Source organism: Pectinophora gossypiella, chromosome 12 (genome assembly GCF_024362695.1).
Source record: "Pectinophora gossypiella chromosome 12, ilPecGoss1.1, whole genome shotgun sequence".
Lineage (NCBI taxonomy): Eukaryota > Metazoa > Arthropoda > Insecta > Lepidoptera > Gelechiidae > Pectinophora > Pectinophora gossypiella.
The window spans coordinates 4,684,487-4,706,766 of record NC_065415.1 but is presented as its reverse complement, the minus strand read 5'-3'; the positions used below and the strand labels follow the sequence as shown (position 1 = coordinate 4,706,766).

The window sequence follows — 22,280 nt, the reverse complement described above, 5'->3', positions numbered from 1 at the left end:
TCACTTTGTGGGACTGTATTGAAGACTGGAATCGCTCTGTGCATTCTGTACTTCGGAAGGCGCGTTAAGCCGTCGATGCCAGGTGCTATTTCCTTAAGTACACAAGTCTTCTTCTTGCAGTGCCTGTCCATTACTGGCCGTTGGCCATGAGCTTGGAGAACTCTTCTCTGTCAGAAGCTAGACGATTGTAACGCCAGTCCATTCGCGGATGTTCCGCAGCCACGACTTCTTCCTACTTCCTAGACGTCTTCTCCCCATCATAATTAATTGGAGCAGCTGGTTTCTTTCATTGTTAAGAACATGCCCCAAATACGCTACTTTCCGTTTTTTGATGTTTTTTTTTAAAGTACTCTAGTGGAGATCCTTAAATGCCAATAAAATTGGTGTTATCAAAAATGGACAGGATGAAGATGATGATTACCTGTTGGTTTAACGTTTTAGATTTAGATTTTTATATTTTTTTTCTAATCTTGATATTAGTTTCACGTGTGTGGTATTCTAAACAGCTGTATTATATAATTTTGTACCTAATTCATTATCATCAGCCCATTAAGGTCCCCACTGCTCGGGCACGGGCCTTCCCTATGGATGGATAGGGAGATCGGGCCTTAAACCACCACGCGGGCCCAGTGCGGATTGGTGGTTATTAACGACTGCTAATGCAGCCGGGACCAACGGCTTAACGTGCCTTCCGAAGCACGGAGGAGCTCGAGATGAAACCTTTTTTTTTGAGGTCACCCATCCTATGACCGGCCTTTGCGAAAGTTGCTTAACTTCAACAATCGCAGACCGAGCGCGTTTACCGCTGCGCCACCGAGCTCCTCAATTAATTACTTAATAATAATATTTAGTTAGATATTATAATATTATTATAATAAGGCATCTACTGTCGCTTGTTTTATATTGCCGTTCCCTTGCAGGTGGTCACATGTACCTTTTTACTATGTTCCACCTTAATTTATGTTTGTGACATGCAATAAATGAATATGAATATATTGAATATAAACACGCTCCTCCCGGCCTGACATGAGTTGTCGGAGTCAAGCGTTTTCGATTTAATTTTCTCTTTGTGACTTTCTTTAGGCACGACCCAAGAAAGTGTGGATGGTTTGTGTAAAGGTGGTTTGGTTTGTGGAAGGATATGTGGTGTGAGTACCGAGATGACGATGGACAGAAATGAATGGAATAGGAATTCTTGTTGTGCCGACCCCACCTAGAGTGGGATAAGGGAAGGAGGATGATGAGTTTCAGCACTGGTGGTCTAAAAAAGCCATTGCATTTTTGGATGAGTTGCTCCAATGTGGCGTTTATAACCCCTCTGTTGACTATAAAAAAATTAAATCCTTTATCGAAAACTGCTCGTCTCGCCGGTGCTCGTGGTATGCGCTAACCCCAAGGTCACCCCACCTCAATCTCGGCATTTACGGATGTGACTTCTGGACTGTTCTCTGACTGATCCTAAAGGGCTAAAGGTCGCGTCGAAGCTTTACGTTTCATTTATCGCGCGCAACTAATTCTGGAACTTTTCTTCGTAGAATACTTATTGAAAAAGTAGGAAATTATTGTGTTCTAAAATTATTATTGTTTTTTTTTTTTGAAGAAAATCAAATCGGAATATCAGTTATCAAAAGCATTACCCTCCTTCTTTGACAGTCGGGTAAAAAGGCATGCACTTACGTGGTTGTCACCATAAGGCGACGATATGAAGATTGAGAGGGCAAGAAGTCACTAGAACGCAACTGACTTGGTTTTGAAGTGTTAATAAAAATATGAATAACTAATTATCGTAGAAGAAACTTAAGTATTTTAAACTCACCAATAACATCTCTCAATACTTCTGTTCTACTTGAAAAAAAAATCCGTTTTTACGTCTTCTTCTATCATGTGGATTGTGAGGAGGATTACCAACCCCATCAACCCTGGTGTCAGGCTTATTATTGAGCCGCCAAAGGCCCCTGAAATGACTCATGTAACGACTACTTACTGTAGGTGAAAATTTTTATTTAGCTACAAGCATTAAGACCTTAATGCCAGGAGTGGAGCACTAATTCTGACTGCCAGTAAGTACTTAAGCCACTCGATGTTCACGCACATTCAAGATTATTCAGACATTCATGGGAATACCGTTGGCATTTTCAGTGTCAAACGTTCAGGGCTGTGCTGCTGAATCCTGGGATTTGCATACATTTTGTAAACACCGGGATTTGGTAATAATAGACAATAGATAATATTCACTTTAGGTAAGTATTTCGTTAGCTGACAATAATAACTATCTAGACACGCGGGAGCGGGTCAAGCCAAGTTTAGCAAGTAACAGAACTGGCGAGCAGCACCGTGTGTAATATTACACGAACCATTATATTATAGCCTTCGCAAATTCTAAACAGACAAGAACTTGTCGGTTCTTATTTTTTATATAATTCCGAAAATTTGGATTGCTGGTAGAAACTAGACATCGGAAAAAATAATTCGTAAAAACTAGCCAAGTCGGACCTTAGGCTATAATATATTATCTTAAGTTATAAGAAGAAATTATATTATTACTTTAAATTTTCAAAACTGACCATTGAACTTGGCACCCATTTAGATCTCACTTCTTTAGTCGTTGAAGTCAAAACCAAGGTATAAGTATATCATAATATTGAACTTGGCTCTCATTTCACATTTATGTTTTTGATGGGATTACTGATTCACGATAGACGATGGATTTGACAATCGTAACCTACCTAGCCATACCTAGGCATGCTAAATACCTATTGAGTGGAATTATATATAATTCTAAAATTTGTAAATCAACTATCTTAAGCCGTTTGTAAAATAAAAGAGACATAGGCAAATTGAAAATTTAAAAAAAAACATTAAACGTCGGTTTTGTAGGCTTACAACTATTCTTTACATGTTAGTTAGGTTTTCTAATAAATTACACATATTGTATGTGTTGTTACAATTGTAACTACAATTGAAACAACACTGAAATGTATTTGTTCATGTATTTTTAATTTAAGTATGTCTAATAAAACTATATTTTTTATTTACATATTTATATTAAGGTTTTCCATACTCTCCCGTGATGGTAAATTACGATGTGGCCTATACGATTATAGGCTACTACGATTACTAATACTACGATTATTGTTAGTAAAAAGGTAAAAGGCTAAATTCTAACCAATTTTCCCGAATTTCCGTTCATAATAGTTCATATTACATGTCATATGTCCTATATAATCTAGGTTACATTCTACTAGTAGAATAATTCATTAGGTATCATTCATTACACATTAAAAAAAAATAATAATAAAAAAAATTCAGCACATCCCTATACCCACACTCTAGTCGTTACCCTCTGCTGTGCAGTCGGGGCACGCACGCAACCTCCGCGCGTCATACGTGCCCCGCCTTCAATTATACTACATTCACTCCACTTGCGAAGCATTCTCATTTCAATGACGCCGGGATATTTACGGAAGTTATAACTCTACATTAAATCTTCTGTTATGGCCATGATTTAATGAGCGATTTTCCAGGCTACCTTCACCAAAAACAATATATCTAGATGGCGTTATAAAGCTTTACCTACGTTCTCATTACTCGGGTATATAATTATACAGAAACATATAAAATAATTCATCATCATCATCATCAGCCGTACGACGCCCACTGCTGGGCATAGGCCTCCCCCAAGGATCTCCACGACGATCGGTCCTGCGCTGCCCGCATCCAGCGGCTTCCCGCGACCTTCACCAGATCGTCGGTCCACCTTGTAGCGGGCCTACCCACTGAGCGTCGTCCGACACGTGGTCGCCATTCCAGAACCTAAAAAAATAATAATTGTTGCATGATATTTGGATCACATTATGTATAGAATTATGTTACTACCTATATTGCTTCTCTTTATCTTGATCAGATTAATAATAGGTGGAAGATGTAATTGTGCCTGGGTGTAATAAAAAGGGTCATCATTTATACCCAAAAAACAAAGATAAAAGATGCATGTGTGTTATCCATGAAATTAGAAGGTTAAATGATGAAAAATCTGTAGGTACAGTGCCATCTATATTGTTTTAGGAAAACGTAGCTTGGAAAGTGCCTCATTAAAACCGAGGTAAACAGTGCAGGGAAACGGGAGTTAGTAACCGCACCACGATTTTTATGAAAATAGGTGCAAACAGATCAAAACATTACAAAGAATTTCACTATAAAAGTATACTGGAAATATTCTTCACATCATACTAATTACTACCACTACTGCACTGGTTTTTTATTGTACCAATATTTTTTGTATTCTTATTAAAAATAAACATTCTACTTACTTACTTACTAATTATTGCTATTGCTATTTCTATTTTGTTTGTAATTTTGTACTTCCTATGTGTGCAATAAAGTAATTATTTGGTATGTTAATCCTCCTGCTAAAACGAAATACCACTGCCGCCATCCCTAAAGTTGGAAAACGCTCAGCCAAAACCCAAATCCAACACGTTTTTCTGTCTAAAAACAAACGAAAAGAGACGGCGTCATAATACCTGCGAATTAGACTTCAATTTTTTACGTGATCGTTTACCTCTCCGAGAGAAAAAGAGTCATTTTGCGACTGTCACAGACAGCCACACAAACGGTAATGTTGGTACATCCTTCAAAGGAATTGTACGCGTATTTTTTCCTCAACGGAAAAACAATGAAAAACTGTGAAAAGAATCTTTATGATTGTACCTGTGTTACAAGTATTCATGTCACAGCGATGTTCTTTTATTATTCACTTACTATTTTCTATTATGTTCTATTAACTAGTTTTTTAAGTTTTCAGTTCTTTTTTTTTATTGCACTTTTATCTTCTTCTTTGTCGTGAAATGTGCCATTTAAAATGTAAGTCTTTTATTGTTTTCTATTACTTACTTTTGTTTATTCTAAATTGTATATTAATATCTTATAATAGTACTGTTATGAAAGGCTAGCTCGCCGGTTTATTTAAATATGTTTGGTAATAACAAATGTCCAGGACCTCCGCGATACAGGGTTTCCCTAGTGCGGGGTCCGCCAGTAATGTATACATGTTTAAGTTTTTTGATAAATAAACATATTCTATTCTATTCTATTTCCCGTTCGACGTTTGAAACTTTTCGAAAAATTTGAGTTCGTAAAATCGTGATCTTAATCGTAAGTGATTTCATAAGTAAAATGGTCTTAAAAGGCGTTATTCAAATTTATTAATGATTTTGATTTTTCGCAACAAAACATACATTTTCCCATTACATGCATTCTTCATTAACAAACCTAACTACCAGATCTCACACAGAGACAGCTATTCCGCTGCCTGTGAGGACAAAGTATCTTTGCCTTGTAGAAGATTCAGCTCTATAGAAGGAATTTTACGCTTCTCCTCTTGAAATACTTCATACACCAGCTACTTTTAGACTTTGCGATGGATGTACCTTTGACTAGCCCCATTGGGAATATAGTAGTGACTTTCGACTTTTTTTTCTTCAGAAAACCCGAATACTTATCCTGACTACTCGTACCTAAGTACATAATAAGAAAAGCTGTGAAAAGTGTTTACAAAGCTAAATATAGAAATATTAAATACACTTGAAATGCTAGAGAAACAAAGCTAAGCAATATTAAGGTGAACGAGGTTATATTTATATCCCCTTAATTCCCCTTTAATCCGTTGTCAAGGGCCTCCGTACCTTTGACAAGAATCCGTTTAGAATTAACTTCGACATCGGGATTATGATTATCTACGTATATTATATGTATTATTGTATAATATGACCAAGAGCTATCGATTCCCCTAGTATTGGCTTTAGTAAACATTAAACCAGTTGTTCGATAAAATTATTCAAATATCCCTACGTATATATAAGCCCGTCCTCACTTACGCAAACACATGCTGTAACAGTGCTCTAGTAAGTAAGTCTGTAAAGTACTTATTTATGCCAGTTCACTGACTGTACCAAAACTCATAATTATTTATTTTTACTGCTTTGATAATTGTATTTTAAAAAACAAGGTATTTAAGGAAGTAAATTATGTACAATTATCGACGTAACTTATCAAACGGACGTATAAATTGTATGTGCCACTATATTCGGTGGTTTTTATTCCATTCGCATTATGTGATTCAGTAACATTGTTTAAAGCCGTGGTAGCTCAGTTTTAAGAACGCTTGAATCTCACTGTGAGGTCACAGATTCTAATCCTAGTCTGAAACAATGATTATCGAATTTGTTTCCCAATTCATGTTTAGATCATAAATAATTATCATGTGCCCAACGGTCAAGAAAAACATCGTGAGGAAAGCCATATTCCAGGGAATTTCGGAGGTATGTAACCTAACCTGTATTGGGCTGGTTTTTCCTTTCGGTTGGAAGGCCAGATAAGCAGTCGCTTCTATAAAAATCCGGACCTATTAAATCTTCAGGTTAGGTAAGAGGACCCTGTGAAAACGGGATAATGCTGGGGGGATGATGACATTATTTTCAGTATTGGCGGTAGAATAGTAGATAATTGCAGTGGAAAATGATCTAATTTCAGATTCATAGTGTCGACCGCACCGATTCAGTATTCTAAACAGAATAAAGCTGTTGTTTCAGTCCGCCATATTGGATGGACAAGTTCGTCAATTATTAGACGAGGTGACCGTTTGAATAATAATAATTATTTCGGTGCAATTTGTTTCCGGTAATCCGGTTATTTAAAATTCAGTTACGGGTTCGCTTTTGGCACGTGTTTCGGTTGCCTAAATGGATACTAAAACAAAAGCCTATGTCAATACTGAACTGTGCCTATTGTAATTTGTAATCAATATGAAAGCCAACCAGTATGAAGGTATTTGCTAATACGTGATTTAGCAAACTTACTAAAAATTACCTACTTACTTGTTGTCTTTTTGAGACTTAGTACATACACACACATAGGTATATAAACTCACGCCTATTTCCCACCGGGGTAAACAGAGACTATGCTATTCCATTTGCTTCGATCCTGACATTTTTATCTTGCTTCCTCCACATTCATCAATCGTTTCATACACGCACGCCGGTTCAGAGTAGGTCTTACTGAAACTTTTCTAAGGACATCTCCAATTGGTCCAATTTGGTTTGTGACTTAGTAAGTCGATATAAGACGCCTACCTTTCTCAACGTGTTTAAATTCTTGATTATTTAACTTGATTTTTTTTTTGACGTGACTAATTATAGATTTGCCGCAGATGGCATTAACTACTTGGCCGGACAAATGGGGAGCGCTGAAGGCTCTCACCCGGTACAACGTTTAACACAACAGGCCTGAGGGTCCCCAGTTGGGCGCGAACCTCGGCTCAGGGCGTCGTCTGAGAGGAAAAATATTTGAAAGAATTAATCGACTCGAATTAATCGACAGCGATAAGCGCTGAATGAGGGAAATCGTCGACCACGCCGGCGGGGTCGGTATCGGGGTCCTGAAGTGTTAGGTGTCGCGAGCTGATTGGCTGCCTCTATGGCTAGAGTAATCGGGTCGTCGGGATCGTATATTACGTCCTTCGATTATTTACCAAAGTAGGTAAATAAATTATATCAAAATGAGAAATAGCGCCCATTTCATACAAAAATTTGTCGACAACTTTGGTTGTTTATTTATTAGCATTCGCAGGCAGCCGTGGTTTGACACGGTTGTATCAAAACAATCGCGCCCCGACACGACTTGTCTCGTTAAACGAATGTTTGGTTTGAACTTTGTTTTGTTTTGTTTGTCACAATCTCCTAAAATAAATGAAGCTTTCAAAAGTGATATTCATTTTTATTTCATTAGAAATGGAACACTTTAATGTTGTTAGAGTAAAAGATTTTCCATGGAACTAAATATAAGACGATATACCTACCTACCTATAGAAGGAATTCAGCTGCTTATCTTCCTGGGTTGTACAAAGCAACAGAGAGATTCTCATTACGATTTACACTTATCTATGTTAAGGGCGTTTTCGAGTATCAAATTTCTAATTAATTTTCAATTATATTTTATCGCTTAAAGACCAGCCAAAGTCAATTATTCGCACTAACCTATTCATGAGAAAATATTTGCCCCATCATGAAATTCATCAACTTAAAGGCACTTTATTTTTTGTTCAATCAAAGAGGGGAAGAAAATTTGTAAGGCCCGTGCTAAATTGCCAACTCGACTTTACTAGGTAATGAAAGTTCCGGAATCATTAAAACGGGATCGGCCTGTGGTCGCAATTCCCTCCACAAGCGAGGGAGCAGTGACGTCAGAAGGAAGTCTAGTTTATTTATTTTTTACTGTTTTTCATACAAAGCAAGTTTCAGGCTCTGACCGTTGGTATTTGGGGATATTCCGCTCTCGGTTTTGTGGCACAATATTTGAAAATGGTACTGTATGGTGTGCAAAACAGACGTTGACTTTGACATAGCAGACGTTTGAACCTGAATCTGCAATGGTTCACTTCACAATCAAACCATTTTTAATTTCCCGGGGAAATTGAATAATATTTATGTCAAATCAAATGTAGTATATATTTTAACGCCTACTTTTAAAATCAGATTTATTCTTATTACCTGATATACAAAAAATTCATAGGCAATAAGTATTTTCCTAAATCCCTGATATTAATTCACTATTGAAAGCATTTTGTGTGCATTAATTCAAATTTAAATAATTTATTTTTGAGAAAAAGAATTCCATGTACCTACTTGCGTTAGCAATATAACTTATTCTATGCTAGTATCATTAAATTATACATAACATAACATAAACTGCCTATATACGTCCCACTGCTGGGCACAGGCCTCCCCTCAATCAACCGGAGGGGGTATGGAGCATACTCCACCACGCTGCTCCACTGCGGGTTGGTGGAGGTGTTTTTACGGCTAATAGCCGGGACCAACGGCTTAACGTGCCCTCCGAAGCACGGAATCATCTTACTTTTTCGGACAATCAGGTGATTCAAGCCTGAAAAGTCCTTACCAAACAAAGGACAGTCTCACAAAGTGATTTCGACAATTAAATTATATTATACGAATTAAATTATACGAAAGTGAAAAATTACAAAAATAACACACACATCAACACATCAACAACACCAACACAAACAACACAAAAACATCACCAACACAACATCTCAATAACACTGTCAAAAAAATCCCCGTGTAAATATGACATATACTTACTTACTTACTGAAATCATTGACTAACACACACACCAACAATAAATACTTTTATATGAATTCCAACAAATTGTATCGACACCCGAAGCTAAACTTCTCTTAAACCGCCAGATAAAATAACTTACAAATAAATTTGCTACGATTTTCCGCCCCTAGACCCAAGAGTAACCTAAGTCCTTACCGTGAGGGTTCGCAATAAATTACTCGTTATCACTCGTAATTGCACGGTGAATGGAATGCGAATTGGAGACGGCTGTAGGTAGAGTAGGTAGCAATTAGGCGCAGACGCCGATTGCAGGCGATTTGTCCTCGACGATTCATTACGCGCCGCCATGATGGAAACTTTCCTCACACGCCGTTTAATTAAAGGATTAAGTATAGATATAATTCTGCTACTTCTTGCTATGTAGATACTAAGACGTTTTCAATTTACATTAAAAGAAAAAACCTCTGTCAAACATCAACCCAAGTCTTGGACTTACAGTAAACATTTCTTATAGGCAAAAATCTAATTGCTATTTGGATAATCAAAATTACATTATAATCATGTCTTTATCAGACGATTTTGAATGTATGCTATTTCGCGACAATCCAAAAAGTATAGCACTCCAGCAGCGCTAAAAAAAAGTAAAGAGGAAACTCGTAAGGAGATACTTCCATTTTTAATTCACTCTCTGCAGTGCCATAAATCTCGGTGGGAAGAGCAGACTAATTAAGGGACGACGCGTAATATCTCGAAAAGTAAAAACTTTTCCATCCCATTGTATGCCAGTCAGACACAGACGGTGCATGATATAATATCAAAGGAAATTATGTCAGTTACGTGGAGTTGCCAGATGAAATAACAAATACTTACTCGTAAAAACGTTTATCGAATAAAAAATACTCGTTTTTTGAAACTGGATAAATGTTTTTAAAACAAATCGCTCAACTTTTGAAATTGTTGTTTTATTTAATGGTACATTTTACACATTCTAAACGTTTTTTTGTTATGAATACAGGGTGTTAGTGATGATTCAGACCATGATTCTGAGTGGATGTTAAGTGTAATTTTAGTATGGAACTGAAAATAATTTAAAAAAGCACTAAAATTTTCATAAATTTTCCGACAGAAAATTCCACTTAATATCAACTCAAAATCATGGTCTGAATCACCCATCAACGTTTTCGTTACGATGTCAATAACACTCTGGAAGTATATAGTTCGCTTTGACATTAAAATAATTTAATACAAATAAGTACAGCAAAAAATATAAAAACATGCCAATGATCTCAATAAATGAACAACTATTTTACATTGTTTTATGCCCGTTATTGTGCTTTAATTAACAACTATTTTGCTAAAAAAGTAAATAAATTGCAAAATATTTTTGAATCAGTCAAAGATAAATTAAAAAATGCTAATCTAGAAACAGAAGCCAGTCTATGATGATCAAAAATCAATCTCATTTTACTTTTAGAAATATTTCCGATTTTTATTTATGAATTAAGTAACAATGAGTACGACGTTTGACCGCTTTTATTGATGACGTCACAGGACAGTATGTCCATACAAACTGCAAAGAGAGTTTCGTAAAAAGTATCTCATTTGACTAGGTTGTCAAGTAGCTAGGTTTATATAAACAACTTAGCTTTTCCAATATTTCAACGTATAATTTCCAATTTCAAATTGCCAGCATCTACCCACACTTGCTGTAACGACACAATTCCCGCGTCAAGAACCACTTCAAGTCCGACGGGCGGTTGTATTGGGCTCCGTGCTTTATCGAAGGTCTGAGCCCTTGGCACACAATAGCCGCGAACAATGAAGGACCGGCGGGTTATCATTTATTATAATTCGAGATGAGCCGTCAGAACAAGGCACCTACAGCCATTGTGATTGTTTCTTGTTTCAAATCTTGTTGCTTTGACTGGCTAAGTTCAGCTTCAGCTAGTAAAGGGTCTTGAATTATAATGCGTAGATATTTGCTGATTTAGAAGGGTCTATAAATATTTTTTCAACTGATTTTGAACCTGCAGTAGGAGTCGAATAACACGTGATATCTTTTATAGTGTTTTATAGATAAAGGTCTCAATTATTTTAAGAAACTAAAACTGAATTATTCTTCTTCCAGCCTAATAGATACATAGTGTCCTGGGCCAAAGATAATTTATGAAATTCTGCTTAATAAAGACAGATCCAAAACTAACTCAATTTAATAACGTCAATTTAATCAAGAATAACGCAATAAGTAAGTGCGATATTTTATCACGTTTTTCTATGAAGTGCTTTTTTATACAAATTAATTAGACAATAATTTTCACGTTTTAATATTTAATAAAAAGGAACTCATTTGAATACAAGTTTTCTACACGTTACTATGTGTAATCCTAATACTATCTATACCTACGATCAGAAGCATGTTTTCTGAACTGCGCTTGTTAATGGAATTTTATTACACCTATTTGAACTCAGCTACCTATGTTAGAGAGAGAGGATACTTGACACAATTCCTCGTCATAGGCAGCTATAAAACGAGGCATACATACAACATACAGAGCACTTGCAGTCACTTAATGGAAAACGCACTAAATTATATTGGACTCCATCGACCACTTATGGCGGAAACACAATCAAACTGAAAGCTCGGTGGACAGTCTAGAACCATGCCATATAAGCTCTTAACAATTTATACAGGGTGTTAGTGACACTATGCAATACTAAGGGGATGGTTCAGCTTTTGAATCTGAATTAATGTCAAGTGGAATTTTCCATCGAAAAAAAATCATATACTTAAAAGAAACAGTACAAACACAGGTAATCTTATCTCTAACAAAAGACTTTTCTGTTGGTTGCAGATTCGGAACTCGAGGAGTTGGGTGAGCAACTGCCGCGGTACCGGCCGGACTCCATCGCGGCGCTGAGGAGACAGACGCGCTTTACGGAACCCGAGCTGAAGAGATTATATAGAGGCTTCAAGGCCGAGTGCCCCACCGGCGTCGTCAAAGAGGACACCTTCAAAATTATCTACGCGCAGTTCTTTCCGCAAGGAGGTATGTATATCAAGACGAAAGCTGGACGATAGTGGAGAGCAACGCAGCGCTCCAACTTTTTTTTGTCATAATGTGCCGTTCCAGTTTTAAATTCCTGTTCCCAGTTTGGCAACATCAAAACACCCGACACGAATTGGTGCGGGGCGGAGACTTACCCTTATATACTCAGTGTTATTTTTTTATTATATGCCAATATGTGACTAGTGACGTGCCGTAGCAAAAAGGCGGAAAAATTATGTAAGTTTAATTACCTAGCTTTTAAGAAAGAACAGTTTGAAATAAAAGCTGCCAGTGCCCTTACTATTAAAGAGTTTTTACAACGGAAATATTCCTAGTTTGGGATCATTCCAGAAAACGCACATCACTGGTGATATTAGCATAGAACAAAGAGTAATAAAGCGTACAGAGGGGTTAAAAATGCCACATCGAAGCAATTCATCTAAAAAAGCAATATTGCAATTTGACAATTGTTCATATAAAAGTAAGTGCGCAATGCAAACAAAACAGTAATTTTCCGCCTTGCATCGATTCGTATCGGGTGCCGACTTCAGCCCCTCCTGGTCTTATTTTAGTCTTAAATAGCTTTCAAGGACTAAGGAGTAAGGTAAGGGAAGCACGCGGTCTATCTGTCTCACTCGCACCCACAATAAATTAATAAACGTATAAGTGAAAAATACATACTAGGTAGAGTCAGCTCCATAAATAAACTAATTAAATAGTTTATCTTTACTATCTAAATTAAAGGAAAGTTTAGAAAGAAAAAATACTTATTTTTATAATGAACGCCACAAAAAAAAAAACAAATTGTAAAAGTAGGTACAAAGAAATTGAGCTGACTTTACCTACGAATGCAAAAAATAAATTATTTTAAACGTACAAGAGTTTCATTTCCCCGTGACAAGTCCATATTGAAACAGGAAGAATGAAGATGGTTGGCAGAAGTAAAGGTAAGTGAAATATAAATCGGCAAAGAAAGCTTTGAGGTCTTAACAAAAATAAATGTTTTTTCAATTCAATTCAATTCTTTATTCATACTAAATATTACACGTCAACAAAATATATATCCATGAGTATACATTCTATAAATTACGTTACAATATTTAAATATTACATCACATTATAAAATCATATATATATATATATATATATTAGATCGCTACATTGTCGTCATCCTAATTTTATGTTATTGAGAAACTCTGTTAAGTCATAATATGCTTTATGGACCAAATAGTGTTTCAATTTATTTCCGATGCATGCGTCTCTGGGAGCATCCCTTGTTTCTAATAATTATAATTAATTTACCTACTAAGTAAAGGAATGTAACTGTTGGAAATATGACTTCATATTTCATACCTATATACAGGTATCCAAACGGTATCTTTATACCCAGGGTGTTAGGAGGGTACTTTGGACAATTTATGGCAAAATAAAATCTTTATAATGTAGGCGTCTTTGCAACTTTGAATGGATTAGAATTAGAATAGATACGGATCGAAAGTCACCAATCAAGAACAAGATTAGATCCGGTGATCATGATACAACGTCATTTACAGCGATTTGTAAAACATGACGATATATGAAATATATATATAAAAGAAATTTAAGAAAGAAAAATAAAAAAGAAATATAACATATTATATTTTATATTTCGTAAGCTCGCTGAGGCGTACCCGCTTAGTTCATCATGCAATACTGACTCCTGTAGCTACCTCAACTGCCCCAATTAGGAATATAATCGTGCCTATATGTATCTAGAATGCCTATAATACAAACAAAACACAAACTTTTCTCATTCAACAATGATCGTCTACTAGGTTCAAGGTAAATTATGAAATTCTAATTAATACTAAATAAAGACAGATGTAAAACTGACGAAAAACATTCTCTTTTTTTTCTATATAACTTATTTATGAATTTTAATCAAGAAAAACGTAACAATAAGCCCGACTTTTTATCACGTTTTTCTATGACGTTACAGTGTGCTTTTTCGTACAAATTCCATAATAATTTCGTGTTTTGACGTTTAGTGAAGAGTAACTAACTTGACTAGTTGGAAACTTATTATAAGATTAATGATTATATAAATTATAAAAATGTCTGGTATTAAATGTGTTCCTCTAGTTACTTAAGTTGCCGCGGAGCGAGGGACTCTTTTTAAAAAGCAAAAATTGAATTTTGAATTTAAACCTTTTAATGCGTACTTTACAGTGGTCAACTTAAGACTAAACTTATGAGCTAGTTCTATGATCTAAGAAAGCTATGAAAACAACAATACCTCCCGGTAGTTCGGGCTTATCTAAAGCTGAATGCGCAGGACGGATGTTGTTCGTCTGCGCCGGAGGTCTGGGAATGCGCTTCATACAATACTTAGAAAGCTTACGTCGGGACTCTTACAGTACCCGCGGTAGGTCCGGAATACATAACTCCTCCCTCCATAAGATTGGAATTATCGGAGGGGTGGTTTTCAGCCCTTTGATGATTCCGATCTGATAATATGAAATTCTTAAAACGTTTAAATGAATATATGAAAATACTTAAAATTATGATTACATAGAGAAGTAGAGTCCCTATACTAATGTTTCTTGCGTTCACTACACTTCCATATGTGCTCACTTCACTTACTAATTCACTTTCACTATTTTTCAGGACATGGGACAGGCTTTGCAGGGTCTGTAAATCTATTTCATCCAGGTTAAGTGGTTTCTTCGAGACGACTGGTTTTGACGTCGACAGTGATGGAAGATCAATTATTGGAAGTTTCTCATATAAAACGTTGCCCGCCTTCGATCGGTGTTGTTTCAGAGTTACATTTTGGATTGTTATTTCGCAGGCGTCTTCAATGGTAAGTATATAGGTTCCTTCAACATATGTTCTAGTGACATCCTCTCCACATTGTGACGTCATTAGAGTAGCGGTTTTGCAGTAGAATATCCAACGATTTGACTCTATTGGCTGTAACTTGAATTTTGTTATATTCACGTGAATAGGGGAACACATGGTGGTATTAATGACGAACTTCAGTAGATCGGTGATGCAGACATCTTCCATAGTCGGCGGAACAATGGAGTCTTCATGACACATGAAGATGCCTCTTTCTATTTCCAGGCAAGAGTGGGAGAGCGACAGAGCTTTCGACTGATTCACAATAAGGTAAGGATATTTAGGAATTATTAGGGTAGTTAGATTTAGGTTATCTGTTACAGGTAATGACAAGACTCGATAATAATGATAACTCTCGGATCTGACTAACGGAACTTCAATAATAAAGGTAATCTGATTTTCTTTAGAAAACGCTTTTAACTCTACACATTGTTCAATTCTTATCAAATTATTTAATTCTACGGGATAAACCAATTTATCAGTTAATTCTATTTTCTTAAGTACAGTCATAAATTCATCGGTATCAATAATCGATTGATGTAAAGTTCCTACCTTACTAAATGCAACGGCAGTTTCAATTTCGTCCAGCTTTATGTAGAGCATTTGGAAGTTATGTAAGAAAAGACTATAGACATGGATAACTTTATTTATACTTTGGCTTGTCTGGATTGATTCATTTAGTAATATTTTCAAATCGTATATTTCTTTATCGAGCTGGATAAAATTGTTCTTCGTAGCATTTGTTACATTTGCAACAGATCCCATAATTTCGGTTATCAAGGCGATTTTCATAGAGACACTATGTTGTTGTTGTTGTAATTTACTGATCTGACTATCGTACCTTATTGCGTCTTCGTTGTCTAAGTTCCCCGTTAAAACTTTAATTAGTGAACCTATTGGGTTTAACAGTCCTCGTTTTTGTCTGACAGAAGGAATAAGTTGTCTAAACTTTTGTATGGTTATGTTCTTTATATGTTCAGTTTGTACTTTAATATCAGTGCATTCGGAGGTAATGTTTTGTTTAAAGTAATGTAGCACATGTTCGTTTAGATCCGCAAGTCGATTAACATTGAGCTCTAAATCTTCATATACAAGGTTTAAATCTAATGTCTTAAAAATTAACCATTTGTCGTAGGTAATAATGGCGCGTCCCTTTCTCACAGGAAGTATTCCAGGGTTCCGTTCAATCTTCTGCAGTTGAAGGGCCTGGCTCTGGCTCTGGATGCTCATTACCAGCAGCACGGTCGCGAACCTGTGGGGGCCGTCGAATATCCTTAATAGTTACCTTAGTTTCGCGGTTCCTAACGTGGATGGGTACAGTGTTCCTAACTATATTTCCAGATACTATTGCCTTTTCAAAACGTGGTTTGTCTTTGCTACGTCTAGTGTTCACTCCTTTGATGTAAACTGTCTCTCCTTCGTCTAAGTTAATGTTTTTCTCACCTCCTCGCTTTTCCCTAATATTTTCCTTGTGGTCTATCATTTTCTCTGTTAGGTACTTATATAAGAATTTTGTTCGGTTCGCATGATCGTTGATTAGTTTTTGGGTGTAATGTTTATTAAAGTCTACATCAAACGCGTTTGAGGAATCTGTGTGTCCTAATACTACTTCGAATGGGGTTAATCCAGTAGTAGAGTGTATTGTATGGTTGTATGCCATGATAGCATACGTCATGACGGAAGCTGCGTCGGTAAGTTTTCGCTCATACTTTGCGATACGATAGATTTCTAAAATGGTAGAGTGAAACCTCTCTACTATTCCCATGGAATTTGGGTTGTGCGGAGTTCCGATATGAGGGTTTATTTTGTAGAAACATAAGGTTTCTTTCAAAAGGGTATTATTAAACTCTGTGCCGGGATCTACATTTATGATTCTAGGGGTACCGTAATAAGAAAAGTACGAAATTAATGCGCGTACTATTTCAGGGGTGTTTTTACTTGGGATAGGGATAGCTTGTCCCAGTTTGCTGAAAGCATCTACTATTGTGAGGAAGTATTGTCCTTCTATAGAGAATACATCCATAAAAAGTTCTTGAAATGGTTTATTCTGAGTTTGCGTTAACTGTAATTCCGGTTTGAAGGGTTTCCGATCGTATTTAAGTTTTTTGCATGTTTCACAGGAATTGATAATAGCGGTTACTGTAATGTCCATATTGTTCCAGTAATAGACACGTTTTAATTTCATTAAGGTTTCTTTTATACCACGATGACATGTAGAGCCCTCATGATATTTCAGCACTATCTGTCTCTGTTCTTCTTCATTTTCAACGGTTATTACTCTTTTGGTACATTCCATGAGATGTACAGCGCCCTTCTTGAATAGGGATATAAATGCCTGTACAAACTGTTTACGATGAATTTCACTCTCGAAGTAAATGAATTGTTTTATTTTGGGTCTTACATAACCTTTCAGGAACTCTTTTACTAAATCCGGTCTATTCAAAGGTAAGGTTACTTCAATTATTCTTTGCTTTGAATTTGACAAATTATTAATTGATGTTTCATTTCTGTTCCAGGTATAAACCAGTATCTGATTGGGTTTGCTGTCGATTGCTTCGTTCAAGATGGGGATTCCATTGGTATCAATATCGCGTGCGGAATGGATCGTATCGGTGTTACTATTAGTGTTTTCAGGGATTGTAATGGTACTTTCCGATGGTGAGACGATTGGGAATTGGGACTCCAATTCGTTGTGTCCCGCCCTTGGGGTCTCGCTTCCATCGTCCGATGAGAGTTCTATTACATCATCTGTGTTTACTTGCTCATTACGTCGATTTTGGGGTCGGCTTCCTAGTCTGACTACTTCGTTTACCACGTCATCCAAGTAGGATCTGAGTCTATGTTCACTTTCGTCAACATTGACTCGCATGGATTCCGAATCGTTACCTACTGCGTTTACCCTTATTCTGGATAATGCATCAGCATTGTTATTCTGTTTTCCTGCTTTATATACGACATCGTAGTCAAACTCTGCCAAACGTAGTTTCCAACGAGTTAATTTACTATTGGTTTCTTTCATGGACTTTAACCATGTTAGTGGGCGATGATCTGTATATATGGTGAACTTATTCCCATATAGGTATGGGCGGAAGTATTTAGTGGCCCACACAATGGCAAGAAGTTCCTTTTCAGTTGTGCTATATCGGGTTTCTGCATCGTTTAAAGTACGACTAGCGTATGCGATTGGTTTATCCGAACCGATTGGTCCTTGAGATAGGACTGCACCTATTGCATAGTCTGAGGCATCAGTGGTAAGTACAAAGGGTTTTGTGAAATCCGGAAATTGTAGCAAAGGGGCATTTACCAAAAGCTCCTTACACTTTTCAAATGCGTTGATGTATTCTTGATTGATCTGAATCCGATTTCTTTTCTTTAAACAGTTAGTGAGTGGGCGTGTTAATTTGGAAAAATCTTTTATAAACTTTCGATAATATCCGACTAAACCAAGAAAGCTTTTAATTTCCGTAGTTGTTTTTGGCAAAGGGAATTTCAAAACGGCTTTAATTTTGTCATCGTTTGGTTTCAAACCTTCCTTAGTTATTACATGGCCTAAATAGAGTACTTCTTTACGAAGAAACTCGCATTTATCAAGTGTGACTTTAAGATTTGTTGCTCTTAATCTTTCGAATACCTTTTTTAGCTTTTCTAGGTGTTCTTGTAGGCTGGATGAATAGACGATTATATCGTCGAGATACACCAAGCAATGTAATCCTTGCAAGCCACGGAGGACATTGTCCATTGCTCGCTGGAACGTCGCGGGTGCGGTTTTAAGACCGAAAGGCATACGGGTAAATTCGAAATGACCGGCTTGCGTAGAGAACGCAGTTTTGTGTCGATCCTTCTCGGCTACTTCTATTTGGTGGTATCCACTCGCTAGGTCGATGGTACTGAAGTATGTAGATTTGCCTAGTTTGTCAAACAAGTCGTTGATGTTTGGAAGTGGATACTTATCGTCGACTGTGATGTCGTTGAGGCGACGGTAATCAATTACCATACGGAATTTGGTTTTTCCAGAAGCGTCTTGTTTTTTGGGGACCAAGTGCACTGGCGCACTCCATGGAGAGTGCGACTCTCGAATAACGTTATCTTTCAATAACTTTTCAACCTGATTTTGAATTTCAAAGTTTTGTGCAGGTGGGTGACGATAAGGCCTAATATAAATTGGATCTTCATTTGTCGTGCGAATTTCGTGTTTTACTTGATTTGTAAAGGTTAACGGAATGTCTTCACTGTAGAATATATCTCGAAACTCGTAGCATAATTTTGATATTTTGTCTCTCTCTTCTTGGTTCATATGGTCCAGTCTTAGTCTCTGTAAATTTTGTTTCAATAGGTCGTCAACGTCGTAACTATGATCGGTGAAATTTACTATGATCTCGTTCTCTTGGAATGGTGTCACAGGCAGAGGTTTATTAAATGTCACTGCTATGGTGTCGTCAGTAGCGTTTTGTATAACTGACGTAGCCATAAAGTCTACACAGTTTACTATTGCGGTTGGCATGCGGACACCTTTGGTGAACTCTATAAAGTCCAAAATTGCATGTCCGTTTTGTAGATCAGTTGGGATGCGAACCCTAGTTTCGGTACGAGGTCCTAAAATCAACTCGTGTGGTGCTTCGTATAGTATGGGTATTTCGGTGTCACGGGTCCGCAGTACTTGGTGTTTCATATCTATGGATGCGTCCAGTTTTTTCAATAAGTCTGAGCCGATTAGACCGTCATAGCGACTATCAACATCGTAGACATAAAATTTTTGTTGTAATTTGCTTTTAAATGTTTTTAAAAGGGGAATTTGTATTACTTCATTATGGCAACTACGGGCATGTGTGCTGATAACCTCGAATGGTTCCAGAATTTTGAATTTTGCAAAAAATTCGTTTGCCTTTTTGGGACTTATGAATGACCTAGAACTTCCGGTATCGATCATAAATGTAGCGTTAATTTCAGGTATTCTAATATGGGGTAATTTTAGTGCATTTACGCAGTTTATTCGGATTATTTGAGACGGGGTTTTGTTGAGGCCTTTGATTGAAAATTTTCGGCTGGCAAGTCCGTTGGAGTCAATTCATTTTCCTCAGCTTGTTGTTCAGGTTCAGAGGGAGGAACGCCCTCGCAGTTCTCAGAAAAATCGTCTTGCGCGGTGAAATAGTTTTCCTCATAGTTGTAATCGTATGGGACAAAGCAATCGTCGGTATAGTAGATGTTATTATATTCGTCTGGGGAGTCGATCATATATTGCGCTGTAGCAGTCCGCATCGACACGTCAGGCTCGGGTAATGCACATGCATGCGGTTTCTGAGGTTCGGCTTTAGGCATAATTTGATACAAAGGTCGTGTTTGTTGCGGGTTATTAAAGTTTTGCCTATACCACGGATGATTCATTGGGAAATTAAATCGTGCGTTTTGGTTTGGGATTCCAAATCTGAAATTTTGTTGATTAGGGATACCGAATTTAAAGTTTTGGTTATTAGGTATTCCAAATTTAAAGTTATTTTGGTTGGGGATACCAAATCTAAATCCTTGATTTTGGTTCGGGGGTCGATATCCGAACTGGGGTTTTGGTGTGAATCCGAATTTATTAGGTTGGAATTGTTGGGTAAAAGGATTACGGGACTGTTGTGGAAACGGTCCAAATCCAGCACCGGATGGAATGAATCTGAAATTTTGAGCTGTTCTCGTAAATGGTGTTTGTGAAACTTGTGCGGATTGAGTTTTGTTCTTATTTTTCGCGTCGTATTGAAATTGGAAATTTACTTCCTCCGTAACTACGCTTAAGGCGTTCTCGAGCGTGTTAGAACCCTTAAGTCGCACCGTCCTAATGAGGTTCTCGGGCAGATTATACATGAACACATTAAGGCAAGTGTTATTGTAAATTATCATTTTCGCGGCCTTAACGCCTTCATCCTGTAATAGATTCACTTTCGCAAACAAAGTGCTTCGCACTTGTTGGATTCGACAACAAAAATCGTGATACGATTCGCCAGATTTAATTTTCATTGATTCCAATTCGATAGCTATACATTCTTCCGACCTTGGGTCACCGAAATGTAGGATTAATAAATCTTTTAAGGAAGACCAAGTGTTCACATCTTGTCTTTCGCTTAGTAAATGTGCTGCTTTGTCTATTAGTCTGCTTGAAATAGCATGAAATACATATTGCGTTTGGTGTGGATTGTCCTGTTGCTGGGCATATGCCGATAATACATACTCAGCTTTATTAATGAATAAATTTAGCAACTGTGGTTCGCCACTGAATTTTGGAATAAGGCTTAGCATTTCGTTTGGAACAAGTGAAATTTGTTGCGTCATTTTTATCTACTTAAAATATAACACAAGACACAAAATACAATAGAAACACAATAAAAATACACAAGTAAATAACACAAAATAAGACAATAATATAAATCACTTTCAATTATTTCTGTTCAATTATATTTTATTATTTTTCTTTAGAAAATCAGATCACTTAACTACTTTATGCTAATTATCTAAAACATTCGGCGATTGTGACCAAATGTCAGATCCTATCTAAACTATGCTAGTTGTCTAAAACATTCGGCAATTTATGTCCGATTGTCAGACCCTACCTAAATGAGTCTCACAATTAGCTGGAATAGAAAGGGATAAGACAGGATAGTGAAAAAGTCTACTCACAGACCGCTCGATCCCATTTCCTCCTACTAGAGTTGTGCGTTGCCACCGAGAGAGTACTCGTCCTTTGTCTCACGCCGCTTGTCCAAAAGTTATTTATTTGGTTCGTAGAATATCCACCGTACTGTAACCCGTGATAACCGAGTTGCAGGTCTTCTGGGTACAGCTTCTTCCAATAGCGGATATCCTACCGGCTGCGCCACTTAAGTTGCCGCGGAGCGAGGGACTCTTTTTAAAAAGCAAAAATTGAATTTTGAATTTAAACCTTTTAATGCGTACTTTACAGTGGTCAACTTAAGACTAAACTTATGAGCTAGTTCTATGATCTAAGAAAGCTATGAAAACAACAATACCTCCCGGTAGTTCGGGCTTATCTAAAGCTGAATGCGCAGGACGGATGTTGTTCGTCTGCGCCGGAGGTCTGGGAATGCGCTTCATACAATACTTAGAAAGCTTACGTCGGGACTCTTACAGTACCCGCGGTAGGTCCGGAATACATAACTAGTTATTAAATAACTTGTAATGTATACCCTCATTGATTTAAAAGATATGTTGCTGTTA

At 36.9% G+C, this 22,280-nt stretch overlaps 1 protein-coding gene across 5 annotated transcripts in view; it reads left to right on the top strand.

Moving 5' to 3' along the window:
- Positions 1-22,280, top strand: part of LOC126371529 (calsenilin) — a 318,344-nt gene that overhangs the window by 281,785 nt on the left and 14,279 nt on the right. For all 5 annotated transcript variants that reach the window (XM_050016855.1, XM_050016854.1, XM_050016852.1 and 2 more), the window contains one exon: positions 11,994-12,188. In XM_050016855.1, the coding sequence (XP_049872812.1) occupies positions 11,994-12,188 (195 nt within the window). The remainder of the gene's footprint in view (positions 1-11,993; positions 12,189-22,280) is intronic.